Raw genomic sequence first — 17,645 nt, forward strand, 5'->3', positions numbered from 1 at the left:
CAGCTCCCTGGCAGGAAAGACAGCACGGGGCCACTTCCCCATGGCGGGATGACCCCGTGAAAGAAATGGCCATGAAATATCCCATTGTCCTTAGATGGCAGACTGCCTCTTGTCTGCTCTAGCTACTCGGAGACCTGAGCTGCCAAATCACCTGGACTAGCTTGTGAAGAAAGCTCTTCGTGGCTTCTCACTGTTGCTGACTCCAAGTGTGACATCAGTCAGATTAATGGTGGCCTACCGCCTGCTGCAGGTGCTGGGCGAGTGCAGCCTGTCTGTGTGGCGCTCTCTTTACACTTTGGCTCTCAAGCTTTGCGCTCTATGAAAGTCCCTGGTGGGAGGACTCCAAGGAGCCTTACTCCTTGCAGGCTCTGGACTGCAGTGGGTGGTTCCCTCAAAACCATGCGCGCTCAGCCCCGTTCTGAGGTTATGCAAATCCCCACCACCCTGAGCTCTGGATATTCCAGCCAGCTAACAAAGTTCAAGCCCCCTACAGACTCACCACTTGGCTGCCTCCTTAAAAAACAGCAGCAACAACAACAAAACTCTCAAAAATCCTGTAGCTCTCAGACCTCTGACCACGCCAACTAATTTTGTTCTGCAACACAGCTTGCACTCAATCTAATTTTTTTCTGCAACGTGGCTTGGGCTTGACACAAATTACACAAAAGCTTGGTTTGGCCAAAAAATGGAACATTTGACCTCCCATATCCCAACTGTTTACAACACTGTTATGTGTCAAATCACACAGACAGTTGTACGGACAATTCCCTCAGGCAGTAACCCATCATGTGGAAGTGATCCTGGGTTGTTCACTGCCAGGAAACGGTCATTAGACTCCTCTGACTAATAAAGCTCTTTACCTGAACTAAAAAGCTTTTTTTTTTTTTCACTCCCAATTGCCCCTGAAGCTAGCACAGTCAATGTTAAACTGTGGATTGTTTGCACACTGGAGGGTATGTCAATAAGCAGGGCAATAGTGGAGAGATAGGGTTCTGGGTCCATTAGGGAAATGCACTAAAGGGTTCTCAAGACTCCAGGGCTGACTTCTCAGGCCAAGGAGGACTGTAGCTCCCTCCATGTACTGGAACAACCAGGAAGCTGCATGAAAGAAAAGGGAGAGAGACCCTTCCCCCGCTCTGAGCCATGGCACCTGTGTCCTGTGAGCGGGCATGAATCCAGGAGAAGATACAGGCTGGAGCCCAGTACAGAATGTAAGGTGCAGCCTCTGGCTGGCGATGGAAGCACAGGGAGGACATCCTCTCTCGCCTCAGCCTTACCTGGACCCAGCCTTGCAAGAGACTCCATACCACTTTAGAGGTCACGTAGTCCCCCTAAGGAGGATGTTCTCCATCTGAGCATCTGTCTGCTTGGGCCTCCGTGTCCTTGTGGGCTTGCCTTCCATCTGCCTGTCCTGCACAGAGCATCAAAGATTGAAACCAAAGTTAGAGGAAAATGCACATCCCAGAGACGCATGCAATGTGCACAGGTTACCCTTTTAAAGCATTTACTTGGGTTGAAGTTCAAGTCTGATCAAGTTAGTCCATATACTTGACACCAACAATCCTACCTGTTGGGATGGGAGGAGGAAAGAATTTTGAGTGCTCTGGCTTGGAAAGGGGAAGCATCCCTCTACAGGATTTCTGTGGAATCTTGACATGAGTCTCCCTCTCTCCCAGGTCACTCTCCTGTCCCACGGAACAGACTCTCCATCCAGTCCCATAGGACCCCTCTGGTTCAGAGAGCAAGGGAAGATGTGTAAAAGATGACAGAACTGGGTGTGGAGACTGGAGCCCATCTCTTAAACACTAAGTGGCCTCCCATTGCTGTCAACCAAGGTACTAGGATGCTCCACTGGGAGCCCAGAACAGGGACGTGAAAGCAGCAGGTGTCTCTTGAGTCATCCACGACACACTGTCCTTGATCACCTGCCTAGCTCAGTCCCTAAGCTCCGGCTTCTGTACCAGGAGCCAGCAGGGCTGTGAATGATCTGCCCAAACTTGCCCCTACTACTACAAGTCAAATTCAGGATCATTGGGCTAGTGGAACTTCTTCTTTTCTGTTTATTTACTCTTTTTTCTAAACATAAATATTTTTATATTAATGTAGCATAGTTATTGAATTCATCAAGTTGGAAGAAATGATGAATAAAAATGGTAGGAAAACTCATTGTTTTATTTCCTGATGCAAGTGGGCATGGTGATACATCACTCTGGCCTATTTCCTGTCCCTTTGCCCTTCATTCATTTTTTTTTTTCCTTTCATGATTGAGCTGATCCTTGTCAACACATGGTGCATTAGCTTCGGGCTACAAGGACTCCAGGCGCCTCAGCCTCCCAGCTGGCACCCTAACGTTCTGGGGAGCTTTCCAAACTCAGTTCATTTTTAGGCCCAGGGAAATAACAACAATTTTCAAATAAAGAAGCCGCATTTAGAAGACAATTCCTTAAGTCTACACATGAGATCTGAGCTTTCCTTTCAGGGGTACATAAAGATAAACCTGAGAAATAAGGGGTGTTGAGCTCTATGATAGCTTAAATCCACCAGAAAGTAGCAGTACTGTGGGTGGTGTTTTAAAAATCTTCTCCCGGGCTCGGCAGTGTGGCCTAGTGGCTAAGGTCCTCGCCTTGATCCCATATGGCTGCTGGTTCTAATCCCGGCAGCTCCACTTCCTCTCTATCTCTCCTCCTCTCAGTATATCTGACTTTGTAATAAAAATAAAATAAATCTTAAAAAAAAAATCTTCTCACAAGATTTGAAAAAGAATAGTTTAGTAGACCACAATCCAAGGGACATGGCAAGTGCAGAGATCCTGGAGACAGCTCTGGCCCTGTCGGGCTTGGCCTTCCCCAACAACCTTGCACTTGGAGGTTAACACCTTCCGAAGCTTGGAGCCTCCTGACAGGAAGCCAGGACTTGGAAGAGCAGCAGCAGGCCACACTGACACTCAAGGCCTGCGGGAAGGCAGTGATGTTAAGAGCAGGCCTTTGAGAAATTGTGAGCACAGCTTGGTCCTTGTGTGTATTTGCAGCCCAAATCATATCTGTATGACTCTATTGTGGTCTCAGCTTAGAAGTGAGCATTCAGGGAGATCTTTGGCAAAAGCAAATGCAAATCCTCTCCAGAGAGTCTTCTTTATTTTGGAGGAAAACACTAGTAATTCTTCAAGGACAGGGAATGTGACACTACCAAGTACACAAAGAAATAAGGCAGTATGAATAGGAACCTAAGTAGATGATAGAAACAAGCCCTGAATATTGCAAAACAATGTAAATTCCCTGTCACATCAATGTGAGTCTTTTGTTCAGCTCACTTTGAGATCTGTACAAGTCAGGTGTGTATTCACGATGTGTTCTTTCATAGGCTGAGTACTATTCCCTTGTGTGGCCATACATAGTATATCAATCCCTTTTCCTGCTGAAAAATACTTCAGCTATTGCCTTTTTATATTTTTATGAATAAAGTTGCTCTTAGTATCTTGCCTCATGTAGTTCGGTCCCTGGCACCTGAGTGTGAACCCTTGACCTCATTTCTAGCTTCTGGTCTTGGTCTGGTTTAATCCCTGGCCATTGCAGGGAGCTGAGGAGTGCATCAGAGACTGGACTCTCTCCCTCCCTGTCTCATAAATAAATACATATTATATATTTTTTTTTAAGATTTATTTTATTTTTATTACAAAGTCAGATATACTGAGAGGAGGAGAGATAGAGAGGAAGTGGAGCTGCCGGGATTAGAACCAGCAGCCATATGGGATCAAGGCGAGGACCTTAGCCACTAGGCCACGCTGCCAAGCCCAATACATATTATATTTAAATGGTCAAATGTTTATCCACAATGGAATGTACCATTTTATATTTCCATTCACACAGTATGAGTGCTCTGGTTGCTCCACATGCTTGCCAACATCTGATTTCATAGTCCTTTTCTGTCAGCCATAGTAGCAGATACTGGGTAGTAGGTGATTAGCCTAATATTTTGCATCTCTCTGGGGACAAATCACTGAGCATCCCAAATGGGTGCCAGTTCAAGTTCCAGTGGCTCCACTTTCTTTTTTTGTTTGTTTGTTTGATTTAACTTTTTAAATTATATATTTTAACATTGTAGGCATAATTGAGAGGGGTACATGCCCATGTGGCTCTATGATTAGGGAGGGGAGGGTTGAGGTATGGCAGAAGGTGAATGGAGCAAATGTTTCAATTTTTTTCTCCTGAACGCCCAGGAAGGACAGAGGAGGGGGCCACTCCTTGCTGTCAAGCTATATCAGCACCCAAGGATGGGGGACAATACTTTGATGACGCTCTACAGACCCCAATGTGGGATGTGGGGAAGTGTGTTCTGAGAGTGCTACTTGAGTGGTTTTGATAGTTCTGAGACGTCGTCTACTTTGCTGCACCAGGGTTGAGAAAATCTTTCCAAAGTTCTTTGGTTGACCAAGTCCACCTTAGTGCATGCACAGGTATAGGGACATGTTACAAAGCTTGGCCAGTTGAATTGTCCAACCTGGTCTGTTCTTCACCCTCTGGCAAGGTACTCAACATCCTCTGCTAGCCTAGAAGAGCCATCTGTCTAGTCACCCATGTGCATCATGACATAGGCATCTGCAGCTGAGGAGACCCAGCCCTGAAACATGTACTCCAAGGTCTGACCACATATATTGTGATTTTCCGTGTTCCAAGAAACCTCACCTGGGGTGACCTTAGACTTGACTCTGTGTGCACCAGCAAGTGTAAGGCCAGGAACTAGTGGATGCAGCTGCCCAGTCAGTTCTGCTCCCAGTCCCATCACTCACTGTGAACTGAGGGGTACGACAGCCCAGCTCTGCCCAGCCTGCCACAGACCCAATTTTAACACACACCAGCAGGAACTGTAGCCCAGTTAGGCTAACCACTAATGCTCCCCACTAGATCTACCCCTAACCCCAGCTTTTCATGTGCTAGCACGTGTTGTAGCCTAGCCCAGTCCATCCCACATCCCATCTGGCTCTCCTGCACAGCTGTGGGCATTGTAGCTTAGTCAAGCTTAATCTGCCCCAGACCCAGCTGGCATGCATGCTGACAGGTGCTGCTACCATGCCCAACCCAGTCTGCCACCAGCCCTGGCTCTTGCGCTTTCCAGAAGGAGCTGCAGCCTAGCAGAGTAGTGCCCATCATTTTCCTACCAAGTCTACACTCATCCCTGAATCTTGAGCTTGCCATAGTGTACTGTGGTCCAGACTGACATAACTACACTCAGTCCTAGCACTTGCCAATGGGTGCTGCAGCGTAGCCTGGCTGGACCACATCCACTCTGGTTCTCATTCATGCCAACGGGTGGGTGAGTTAACCTAACTCAGCCAGGCCTGTCCTCAGATTGGCTGGCCCTCCCCCTATCCCAGCTCTGGAACAATGGTGAAAGCAGTGGCCAACCAGGGGAGTCCCCAGAGTTTTCCTACCAGGCCCCGCTCTTAGCTGTGACTCTTGTGCATGCCAGTGGGCACTCCAGCCCTGTCTGAAATGCCCCATTCCCCAGTCTCAGCATGAATCAACACGTGCTGCAGCTTGGCTCAGCCTAGTCAGCTCCCAGTCCCAGTTCTCACTGTTAGCCCAACATGGCCCAACCCAAACTGTCATGTGAACTGATGGGTGTTACAGCCCAACCCTGGCCTGCCTGCACCCCATCCTGGCTCTGTCATGCCAGTGTGTGCTACAGACCAGCCAGCCGGCCTGCCCCCAGACCAAGGCAACAGACACACCAATGAGAACTGCAGCCTATCTCTCATCTATCTATCCCTGTCTGTCTGTCTGTCTCTCTACCTCTCCATCTCTCTCGATAGATAGATAGATAGACAGACAGATAGATAAACCTTGCTCAGCTTTTAAATCAAAGAAGAGAAACAGAAATGATAGAGAAGGGAGACATTCTGGCAGGCAGGTGAGCAGGCTGGCCTCACAAGTGTTCTGCATGGGCAGCTCAGGCCTTTCTCAGGCCTTCCACATGCTTCCATTTCCCTCTAGTCCTGGAGCAGAGGCAGCATGGGGTGAAGCCGTGCGACTTCCTCCCTGTGTCTCCCGGGACAGGGGCTCAGTCAGGCCTCCTGAGCACAGAGTGGAGGTGCTGTCACTCCTAGGAGCCCATCTCCGCATTCCATCAGCCTTATGGGAAAGCACCGTGGCACAGGAGGCCAGCCGGCCTTGTGGCAGTCACACCACAGAATCTGAATGGCTCCTTGTCCAGCGTTTGTCCTTGCTTCGTGTGCAGCCACAGTTTCCTACAGGTTCTATGGTATCACAGCAGTGAACTAAGCATGGAGCTCATCTTAATATTCTCTGTACCATACCTCATGCTTACAGTAGGCAGATATAGTTGACTGATCCATTCCAGGTTCTGCCACAAAACAGCAGACCACACACCTGGGAGGTATGTATCCTGGTTCCGTAGCACTTCATTCTTCCCACTCAGTTCTAATTCTTCCTTTTAATCCTGATACACTCTTTTCCATTTTCCTCTCTGTTCCTGTTTTTTCCCCCCTGGATACTGGTGATGTAGAAGTAGGTGTGGGGGTGGGGGCAGTGCAGTGGCAATGCTTTTGTGAAATGGAAATAACTCCCCAGTAAAGGTCATTAACTCCCCAGTAAGCCCAGTAGCTGGGGACAGATTTGTATTGTGACTTTGACACAAACATGGTCATACTCTGTGTATCCATGGGCTTTCTATATTCAGATTCAACCAACAAGTGGACGCGAAATGTAGTCAGCTACCATGGCTGTGTCTGCACTTGTCCTGTACAGTTCCTTTTCTTCTTGATATTATTACTTGAGCAGTACACTATAACAACTATTGGCATAGTGAATAATTGCATTGCCTTAGGAATTTTCATCATCTAGAGATGATTTGAAGTATGCAGGAGGATGTGCAGAGGATTTGAGTATTTGAGCATTCTGGTATTCTTGCTTTGGGGGTGATTGGCCTGGGAATGATCCCTGGCAGAGATCCAGGGAATGACCATACTGATTGTCTGAAACAGCTTTCAAGGGAGAGTCCGCCGTCCCATTATTTTCTCTGAGGCGCCCAGCCTGCTGTGCAGGGACTTCTGTGTCTCACTACTACAAACATTCACATGCCTGCTAGAATCCTCATGTAGCAGAAATATTTGTGTATGTGCTAGGATGTCTTTTTTTTTTTAAAAAAAAAAAAAAAAAAAGCTCATTCTTTTCCAAATAATATTACACCCAAAATTTTCACTCACGTGTAGTATAGGAAACACAGTTTACCAAGTACCTGTAATTGTAGCCCAATACCAAAGCAGGACAGATAGAAAACATATTGCAACAAAATGCATGATGCTCATTCTTTTTAGAGAAATATTGGAAAATAAAAGTTTTTAGATTGTGTACATTTTCAGGGAACCAAATAATTCATAGTTTTTTTTTTCAGTAGAAGGGTACTGTTAAAGGTAGCTTTTTTTTTTTTTTTAAGATTTACTTATTTTTATTGGAAAGTCAGATATACAGAGAGGAGGAGAGAGAGAGGAAGATCTTCCATCTGATGATTCATTCCCCCAAGCAGCTGCAGTGGCCGGAACTGTGCCAATTCAAAGCCAGGAGCCTGGAGCTCTTCCAGGTCTCCCATGGGGGTGCAGTGTCCCAAGGCTTTGGGCCATCCTCAATTGCTTTTGCAGACCACAAGAAGGGTGCTGGATGGGAAGCAGGGCCACTGGGATTAGAATCTAGAACCAGCGCCCATATGGGATCCCGGGGCTTGCAAGGCAAGGATCTTAGCCCTAGGTTACCGTGCTGGGCCCCAAAGGTAGGTTTTAAAAACAGTTTGATGTCCATGAAACATAGACTGGTGATCCAAGAAATAATACCAGATTGTATCAAAAATTGTCATTTCTGAAGTATCAGAGTTATTTACTGATTATGATCACAGGAGAAATGGATCATTACCTGCTCTCATTTCACTGAAGTGATTTGGGATTTGGTAAATAAGTGTTTCACAGGACAGTTAGCCAACCTGAGTAATGCTGATGTTCGTCTAGACTGCTTGCTCCCTGAGCTATTCAGGCTATGCACATGTGTGTGCTGTGTTTGTGTAGACAACCCTACTATCAATGCTTAGCAGGATTAATGTGCTGACATAATGTCCTATCAGATACACCTGTTCATGTTTGATAGTATCAGTAAAAGCTAGACTCCTCTGGAAAACCAGAAGTTATCCATCCTGGGTGGGACCATATCCAGGATCCCACAAACAAACAAGGTATTACATACGCACTCCTTTTATTTAAACCTTACACTTTGAATGATTGAATATCTTGATACTTGAGTTTGGTAGTGTCACTACTTTGGAGTAATCAAAGATTTCAAAAAGCCAGAAAAGGAGGGAATTAACAGAGGGCTGTGTGGCCTACAATGGTGCTTCCTGTCAGTTGTACTTATCAACTTTCAAACTAATTTGTTTGTTGAGTCTCAGTTAAGGAGCACTTCTCTTGGGAGCTTTGACTAGGAAACAATCAGATGCTTGCCAAAGTAGATGATGTTCTTCCACAGGGATGTAAGCCATGCAAACTCTTGCTGCTTTAAGCCTCTGGGTCCATGGCGTTGGGGCTGCCCGCGTTTCCCAGCCCCCCACTGCCCAAGTTCTCAGCTTGCCACCCTGTAGTTGCTTGACGGGCCTCCTTCAGTGTCTGTCCTCCGCCCAACTCTGTTCTCAGTGCAAGGCTACCCGGGACCTCCTTTCTTTTTCTTTTCTTTTCTTTTTTTTATAATGTCTTTTTTAAAAAAAAATAAATAAAGATTTATTTATTTTTATTGCAAAGTCAGACATACAGAGAGAAGGAGAGACAGAAAGATTTTCCGTCCGATGATTCACTCCCCAAGTGACCGCAACGGCGGGTACTGTGCCGATCGATCGGAAGCCAGGAACCAGGAACTCTTCCAGGTCTCCCACGCGGGTGCAGGGTCCCAAGGCTTTGGGCCGTCCTTGACTGCTTTCCCAGACCACAAGCAGGGAGCTGGATGAGAACTAGGGCTTCCGGAATTAGAACCATATGGGATCCCGGCGCATTCAAGGGGAGGACTTTAGCCGACTTTAGCCGCCAGGCCATTGTGCCGGCCCCCTCCTGCCCTTTCTTGCCACCTCCGGGTGCTCTTTGCCATTCCTTATATCCGGGGAAGGGGGCTCTTGTGGACACCGCCAGAGACTGGCACTAGGCCAAGAACTTGCCAGTTTGGAAGAGCTGGTGTCTGCTTTTCCTTACAAATTAAAGCTGGCACCTGGGAATGCACAATACAGTCTTTTTTCGTTAGCTCTGGAAATTCAACTCCGACGGCTTGGGTGGAGCGGAGGGGAAGGGCGCTCCGAGGCGCGGCTCCTGGCCCAGCACCCTGGTCAGCGCCCGCTGCCTGCGGGGCGCCTGCGAAATAACCTGGTAGAGCAGAGCTGAGAGGCCAGGCAGACGGGGATGGACCCGAGCCCGAGCGGACAGCCGCGAGGGAGTGCGGGAAGACAGCGTTTGTCTTTAAAGCAGCACGCTCCTTTGAAGGAGACCCTGCTCCCGTCCCCTTCCCCGGAAATTAACACAACAAACAACTTTATGCAGCATGACAGAATGCCTGAGTTTAATGCTTCTTCAAGTTTTCCATTTCCTTCCACAGGGCTTTGTTCCAAAAATAACAAAATGAGGTAAGGTGAGTGAATGTGTGTACCCGACACGAACAGTGTGTCAGTTTGCCGTGGCAGCAATGGAAGTTGTTACAGAGAATGTTACTGCGCGGCGCCCTAGGTCAGCCACAGGTGCGGGAGTCCTGAGGAGAATTCGCGCGGCAGGCGCAGCGCGACTAGAAGCATTTGCGGTGCACGATAGAGGGCCCGGCCTCGTCGTACTCCTGCTTGGTGATCCACATCTGCTGGAAGGTGGACAGCGAGGCCAGGATGGAGCCGCCGATCCACACGGAGTACTTGCGCTCAGGGGGGGCGATGATCTGCAAGACAACGGCTTAGGTGGGTGGAGGCCCCAGCCCCGAGCCCGCCCGGCCCCGCGGGCACCGGCGCAGGCCACTGCCCACCTTAATCTTCATGGTGCTGGGGGCCAGAGCGGTGATTTCCTTCTGCATACGGTCAGCGATCCCAGGGTACATGGTGGTGCCCCCAGACATGACGTTGTTAGCGTACAGATCCTTCCTGATGTCGATGTCACACTTCATGATGCTGTTGTAGGTGGTCTCATGGATGCCTGCCGACTCCATGCCTGGGGGACGCGGAACGGAACAGCAGTGAGCAGGCTTGCAGAGTCGGGGGTCGTGGGCCCTGGCGTGGGGGAAGGAGGGGGAGGAGGCAGGCCCCGGGGAGAGGCTGCCAGCGCTCACCAATGAAGGAGGGCTGGAAGAGGGTCTCCGGGCAGCGGAAACGCTCGTTGCCAATGGTGATGACCTGCCCATCAGGCAACTCATAGCTCTTCTCCAGGGAGGAGGAGGAGGCGGCCGTGGCCATCTCATTCTCGAAGTCCAAGGCCACGTAGCACAGCTTCTCCTTGATGTCACGCACGATCTCGCGCTCAGCTGCGGGGGGCAGGGGCAGGAGGAAGAGAATCCTTAGCGCAGGGTCCTAGGGGCAGGCGCCCGATGCCCCTCCCGCCCCGGGTGCCTGCAGCCCTGCGCACCTGTGGTCACGAAGGAGTAGCCACGCTCGGTGAGGATCTTCATCAGGTAGTCAGTGAGGTCGCGGCCAGCCAGGTCAAGACGCATGATGGCGTGAGGCAGCGCGTAACCCTCATAGATGGGCACGTTGTGGGTGACGCCGTCCCCGGAGTCCAACACGATACCTGCGCGTGGGGTCGGAGCGGCTAAGTGGGCAGCCACGGCGGCCCGTGGAAGCTAGTGGCTGGGGACGCGGGGGTCCAGGCGGGGCACTGGGGGGGGGGGGTCCAGGCGGGGCACTGGGGAGCGGGGAGAGGCCTCAACCGCGCCCAGACCCTGCGCGGCTGGGCTGGCACTCACCAGTTGTCCGGCCGGAGGCGTACAGGGACAGCACGGCCTGGATGGCCACGTACATAGCCGGCACGTTGAAGGTCTCAAACATGATCTGGGTCATCTTCTCGCGGTTGGCCTTAGGGTTGAGGGGTGCCTCGGTGAGTAGGGTGGGGTGCTCCTCGGGGGCCACGCGGAGCTCGTTGTAGAAGGTGTGGTGCCAGATCTTCTCCATGTCGTCCCAGTTGGTGATGATGCCGTGCTCGATAGGGTATTTCAGGGTCAGGATACCTCTCTTGCTCTGAGCCTCGTCGCCCACGTAGGAATCTTTCTGACCCATACCCACCATGACGCCCTGGGAACCGGAGGAGACATCACACACGCGTTAGGGCGGTGCCGCGGGGCGCTGGGATTCCGGCCCGGCTCCCTCCCGGAAGCGACAGCCTGACCTGGTGACGGGGGCGGCCCACGATGGATGGGAACACGGCCCTAGGGGCGTCGTCGCCGGCGAAGCCGGCTTTCACCAGGCCAGAGCCATTGTCGCACACAAGAGCGGTGGTCTCGTCTTCGTCGCACATGGTGTTTGGTTTCTGCAATCACGGATAAAGTGGGGACGCAAGTGCGTCGGTGAAGGTGCCCAGCCAGCGGCGACCCGGCGGACCTTATGCCCTCCCTCCTCAGTGCCCTAGTCACTTTTCCAGTTGCTTGCATCCCGCTAAGGCAGCGGCTGCAGGGCTTTGCCCAAGCTTGGCCGGGGGCTCAAGGTCAGAGGAGCTTAGGGTCTCAAGCCTTTACTGAGACGTCCTCCAGACCGGTACCCGAGCCTTTGCCCTGCACACTTCAAGAGTAGGTTCTAGTTTCCACCCCTGTATGCTTCTGTTAAGGAGCGGGCTGAGGCTGGGGAGCTGTCTGCCCACTGGCCAGGAGCTGCCCATGGAAAGGCGCCCCTATCCAAGGTGGAACCCTTGCACCTGTTATCGGTCCAGTGAGCAGTCGCTCTTGCTGTCTTTCCTCTCTAGGGAAGAGAACCGACCTCGGAGAACTAACACACAACTACACCTCAGTAAAGGTAATCTTCCTAGGCACAGCCCGCGGTGCCAGACACAACAGTGCAAAGAGGCTGGAAATAAATTCAGATAAGTTTCCAGAGGCCAGTTGTCTCCTTGACTCTCCTTTGAAGTGCTTTGCCTCTGGGGACTGAACCACCTGCTCAGGGCACATGCTCTAGGCTGCTCTTGGTCCTCTCCAGTCCCCTTGCCCCACTCCCCAACTCCTGCCCTACCTGAGTGAGTGGCTACACCTGCTGTGCTCCGGCTCGGACTTCACTCAGCGTTGTCCGCTGCAGTGGCCGAGTGTCCCCCTGCCCAGGTTTTATATAGCCCACGGGCACTCCCTCCGTGCCGCCCCGCAGGAATGTCGCTGCCCTTCTCGAGCCATATTTGGGTGTTGGGCACTAGAGCCCCCTCCCTAGGCGGGTTTGTGCCCCATGCCCCCGCCCGGGTGTCCTGTGGTGACCATAGAAGGAAAGGGCTGGCCTGAGCCCAGGTAACGAGGGCCGAGCCGTATATGGAGTGTCTCACCAGCGCCTCTGCCCCTCCCGACCCGGTTCAGTTGTCAGCCAGAGGGGTGGGGTGGGGCAAGGGTCACCGCGTGTGCCTCTGGGTGCATTGTATGAGACTGCTCGCCCAGAACTGCACCTGTCCAAAGGATTCTCCATCCCGACCCACTCTGTGCACAGGACATTTCAAAAGGTGCTTGACCCATGGCCTCTCATACTAGTATTTTATCCCACTTGGGGTTCTTTATTCAGACTGGGAGACAGAGCGGTCCGCAGTGGTGGGCTTGGGGGGACTGCAAAAGTCACTCCTGGCACCAAAGGCTTTAAGGAAGCAAGGCAAGCTCTGAGCAGCCAGTCCATTCCATTTCCCCTCCCTTGTATTCAGATGGCTGACCAAAGTGGGTCCCCTCCCCCACCACGGAGAGAGCCCTGGGCGGCCCTAGGGTGTGCAGCTGTCGCAGGGTAGACAACTGGCAGCCGGAGGCGGAGGTAGGCGGGGTGGGGAGGAGATGTGGGGGTTCCCGGGGACAGGCCAGGCAGCCGCTCAGACACGCTCAGGAGCTGTCCGCCTGGATGGGCAGTCAGCTCTCCAGCTTTTTTTGAGGGTGAGATGGGTCTCTTTCTCCAGGACGGAAAGGGCCACTTTAGGATGTGCTGAGCTGAGTCCTGTTCCCGCCTGACCCCACCCCCTCTCCCTGGTGGCACTGACATCCTGAGTCCCTCAAGGGTGACCGGCAGGACTAGTTGGAGGTGGAGACAGGTGAGGGGCTGCTCCTTTCTCCCAACAGAGAGGACAGGGACAATGCCCCCGTGAAAGGTCATCGCTTTTCTGTATGCAAAAGCTGAACAAACTCATCCTTATATTTAGAGGATGATGCCGGCCAAGGCCGATCTGCTTCCCAGTCCACCTGGGAGAGTCATCACCTACCAGAGCCTGCAGCATATTCTATTTATATCATTGGTAAATGGGGATATGGCTTTCAGATTTTCTAGAAGAATCTGGATCTGCTTATGGTAAGGTGGAGTGGAAGGGGAGGGTCAATGGAGGTTATTCGGCTGGTGTCTGTCTCAATTTGGTGAGGGTGTTGGCGGCGTGGGCATGGGTGCTGCGGGTGGAGGGGATGCCGAGCTGTAAGGGCAGCTCTAAGCCCGTCATTGAAACTGCAACTATAGACAGGCTTCTGTGATGGATCCTGCAGCACGCTTTAAGGGGGATATCAGTGAAAGACTACAAGCCAGGATGGGCTCATTCATTTTCCTGATGTGCTTAAGAATTCCCAAAAATAGCTGTGCTTCTCATTTGGCAGTGAACTTGGCAACTGGGACAGGTGTGGATTCTCTAGAAGGGAGAAACAGACGCTCAAGTAACTCTCCTCAAGACTGGCACCAGGGCCGCTCCCCCACCCCCGCCCCATCCGGCCTCCAAGTGATCAGAGTCAGTTAATGAGGAGTTCGGTTAGTATGAGGCCTAGGTGGTGAGTACAAAGCCCCAGCTAGTTAAAAGCTCCTCTAGCTTGGGAGGCTGGGTACGGCCTCTCCCCGTATCTCCTGACTTCCCCCAGATATAGGAAGAAGAAATAGAAAATTTGGAAACAACGATTACACCCACTCTTCCCTAACCCTCATTCCTTCCCACCCTGAACAACTATGCAAACATCATCTAAAATAAAAATTAAAATAAGACCTTAAAAATTAAAAAAAAATTTAAAAAGCTCCTGTAGTTTTTCCAATTATTTGGAAGATGAATGAATAATTGATAGAACTACATTCCAATTGCCATATCCTATGCCCGGGTCCGGCGCTGTAGTCTAGTAGCTAAAATCCTCACCTTGCACGCACTGGAATCCCGTATGGGTACCTGTTCTAATCCCGGCAGTCCCACTTCCTATCCAACTCCCCTCTGTGGCCTGGGAAAGCAGTGGGACCCTGCATCTGTGCGGGAGAACCCAGAAGAAGCTCCAGGCTTTGGATTGGCTCAGCTCCAGTTGTTGTGGCCACTTGGAGAGTTAACCAGCAGACAAAAGATCTTTCTCCCTATCTCTCCTTCTCTCTGTAAATCTAACTTTCCAATAAAAATAAACAAATCTTTAAAAAGTATCCTATGCCCTCCTGTTACTAGAGGCACTTGATAAAGCTGGCAAATGCACTGTACAGCAGACAACTGAAGAGGACGATTCCAAGTTCTGAGAGTTGGAAGAAATGTGACTCACTAAATACCTCAAAACATGTTAACACTAAAGGGGCTGGCGTATCAGCATTGTTCCTGCTCCTGTTCTTTTTCTGATCCGTTTTTCTCAGACTGTCACATTCCAACATAAATTACAAGGTGATTGTGAGCAAAGCATCCACAGGCTGAGATTTGCTACAACAGCAAACCGTGGGCAGATGGACAACATGCAGGCCAGACCAGACATCTGCTCTGTTACCACATGACAGCAGCTGGTTTAAATAGTCCCTGCGGGGTCACCACAGGCCACTGCCAGCCCCTTTCTGGTTTGATTCAACCTTTGTTGGCTTAGGGATCGGAAAGAGTAAGTGGGAGAGCCATGTCTCCATACATATGCCCTTTTGGGAGCATCGTAGCACCCTGCTCCCGCCTGCAGAGCCTTTTGCGGACGGACACTGTGCAAAGGTCAGCCATGTAGGGTATGTCTGACAGGGCTCTGGCTTCTAAGTTTTCAAGTGCAGCCTCAGCTCTTCCTGTCCCAGCAGGCCCTGCTGCTCTGAGTGCGCTAGGCCATTTCCCTCCCTCTGCACACACCTTCAGTTCCCCATCGTGCAGTCTCAGCTTTCTGTGTATCGCTCCCTTCAATTTGAACATGAGTTTGTAAAAATAGATAGTGCTTTCATATCTCAGTAATCCTTTTAACGTTCCTTTTAACGATCCTACTCACTCCACTTAATTTTTTTTGTCTTGAAGATTTATTCTTATTTGAAACTCAGACATACAGAGAGGAAGAGAGACAGAAAGATCTGTTCACTGGTTGACTCCCCAAGTGACTGCAACAGTTGGAGCTGAGCTGATCTGAAGCCAGGAGACCCCTCTGGGTCTCCCAGGCAGGTGCATGGTCCCAAGGCTTTGGGCCATCCTTGACTGCTTTCCCAGGCCACAAGCAGGGAGCTGGGTGGGAAGCGGGGCTGCCGGAGTTGGAACCAGCTCCCATATGGGATCCTGGAGCATTCAAAGCGAGGACTTTAGCCACTAGACTACTGCTCTGGGGTTATACACATTTTTAAATTAGATGTCTTAATGTTACATGGGGGCTATAGGAACTGATACAAAACTGTGCATACATACATAGTTAATGAGATGTAACTAGTTGCTCTTAATACACCTAATGTTAATTCCACATATACACTGAGCTGTAGGCTGTTCGCGACTGGCTAACACCATCACGCCACTAACAAGAGGAAAGTTAGAAATAAGAAGAAAACACAAGGACAAGGGTAAGTTTTTCTTTTTGGACATTGGGAAGGCTTCTACCACAATCAAGCCAATCAAAGGGAAAAGCCTTTCTTTTCACAAGCCACACATCTGAAACTGCCAAGGTGACATGGGGCGGAGGAGCGGGCTTGCATTTCCCACCCTGCCTTCTTTGGAAGCTGGTGGTTTCTCATGGTGGCCATCTCTAAGAGGCTGTGACTGAAATGGGATAGCGCCCTCTCCTCCCCTGCCTAGGTTACCCTTTGGAATCAAGCCGATCTGGATTTATATCTTCCTCTGGTAGCCTATGTGACCTTGCAGAAGTCACTTTCAGATTCAGCATTCACATCATGTCATAGACTTCCTGTCTCCCTCCCCCCCGCACCCTAGATTTAAGGAGTAAAACTAGTTCTTTGGATGTAACAGACATTTAGGACATGGTACAATGTCTTCCGATGAGTATGGGTATGAAGGAGGTATGAAGAGTGGAGTCACGCGAGAGAGGAGAGTTTGGGGTTGAACAGCACAGCGGTTACTGCTTGAAGCGCATGCTGAAGTAGCTGAGTTCAAGCCCTAGATTCATTAAAAAAAAAATTTATTTTTATTGAAAAGGCAGATGTACAAAGAGGAGAGACAGAAGAATCTTCCTACCACCATGGCCAGAGCTGAGCTGATCCAAAGCCTTCTCTTGGTCCGCCATGCAGGCAACAAGGTCCCAAGGCTTTGGACCATCTACTGCTTCCCCAGACCACAAGCAGGGAATGGAGGGAAGGGGAGCAGGGGGGACATGAACCAGCGCCCCTATGGGATCTCAGTTCCCATATGGGATCCCAGGGCATACAAGGGGAGGACTTCAGCCACTAGTCTACAACACCAGACCCCAGCTTCATTCTCCATCCTAGGTTCCTGTGAATGTATTTCCTGGGTGGCTGCAGATGATGGCTCTGACAGTTAGCTCCTACCAGTAATGGAGGAGACCTGGACTGAGTGCTGGGTTTCTGAGTTTGGCCTCACTCAGCTGGATTCATGCATGGTAAGCATTTGGGTGTGAGTCAGTAGACAGGGGAACACCTCTGCTCTATAAATAATAATAAAAAAAAAGTTACTGGAACTGCTCACTATACCTACACCAACACCACAACTGGACAGGGCAAGTTAATGTAGCTGTAAATGTACCTGGAGTACCTACAGATTTATTCTAGCTCTATTTATTTATTTTACTTAACTAAATTTATTTGATCCTTCTCTAACCTTTGATTCATATCCCTCCCAAAGGAGGTAAAGAAATCCATCTATCAGTGCTTGCTGAACACACTGACTACACTCTCTGTTGTATTAGGCATGATTTCTTGTGTGTGATATATACACACGGAGGATTCCAGTCACATGCTGCAAGCACAGGCCACATATTTCAGATTTTAAAAAGCTTTTAAGGATTATTGGGAAGGTTAAGTATTTCTAAATTTGTTTCATTTCTACCTATTGCTGCCTTGAGTGTTCATCCAGAACTCATGTTTACTCCTTTTTTCATGGCTTTACATCCCATATAAAGCCTCACATTACACTGAAGGGTAATTTAACACTATCTAATACATAAGCTTTTCAGAAGGCTGCAGGAGGAGCTGAATCGGGCATTTGAGGGAAGGTTTTCCCACCTGCAGCCAAAGACATCTACTTAACTACTGTGGTCTCTAGGTCGTGCACACTGACTGATTCACTG

General features: G+C 50.1%; 1 protein-coding gene across 1 annotated transcript; it reads right to left on the reverse strand.

The window, feature by feature from the left end:
* Positions 1-9,568: 9,568 nt before the first annotated feature.
* On the reverse strand, positions 9,569-12,330 carry ACTA1 (actin alpha 1, skeletal muscle). The gene is made up of 7 exons (XM_004588453.3): positions 12,226-12,330; positions 11,393-11,533; positions 10,974-11,298; positions 10,637-10,798; positions 10,344-10,535; positions 10,044-10,225; positions 9,569-9,959 (listed from the first exon to the last, which is right to left on the reverse strand). Exons 2-7 carry the CDS (start codon positions 11,519-11,521, stop codon positions 9,816-9,818), a joined length of 1,134 nt encoding a protein of 377 aa, XP_004588510.1. The 5' UTR covers positions 11,522-11,533; positions 12,226-12,330; the 3' UTR covers positions 9,569-9,815.
* Positions 12,331-17,645: the final 5,315 nt, after the last annotated feature.

This window comes from Ochotona princeps, chromosome 10 (assembly GCF_030435755.1).
Source record: "Ochotona princeps isolate mOchPri1 chromosome 10, mOchPri1.hap1, whole genome shotgun sequence".
In the NCBI taxonomy this organism is placed as follows: domain Eukaryota; kingdom Metazoa; phylum Chordata; class Mammalia; order Lagomorpha; family Ochotonidae; genus Ochotona; species Ochotona princeps.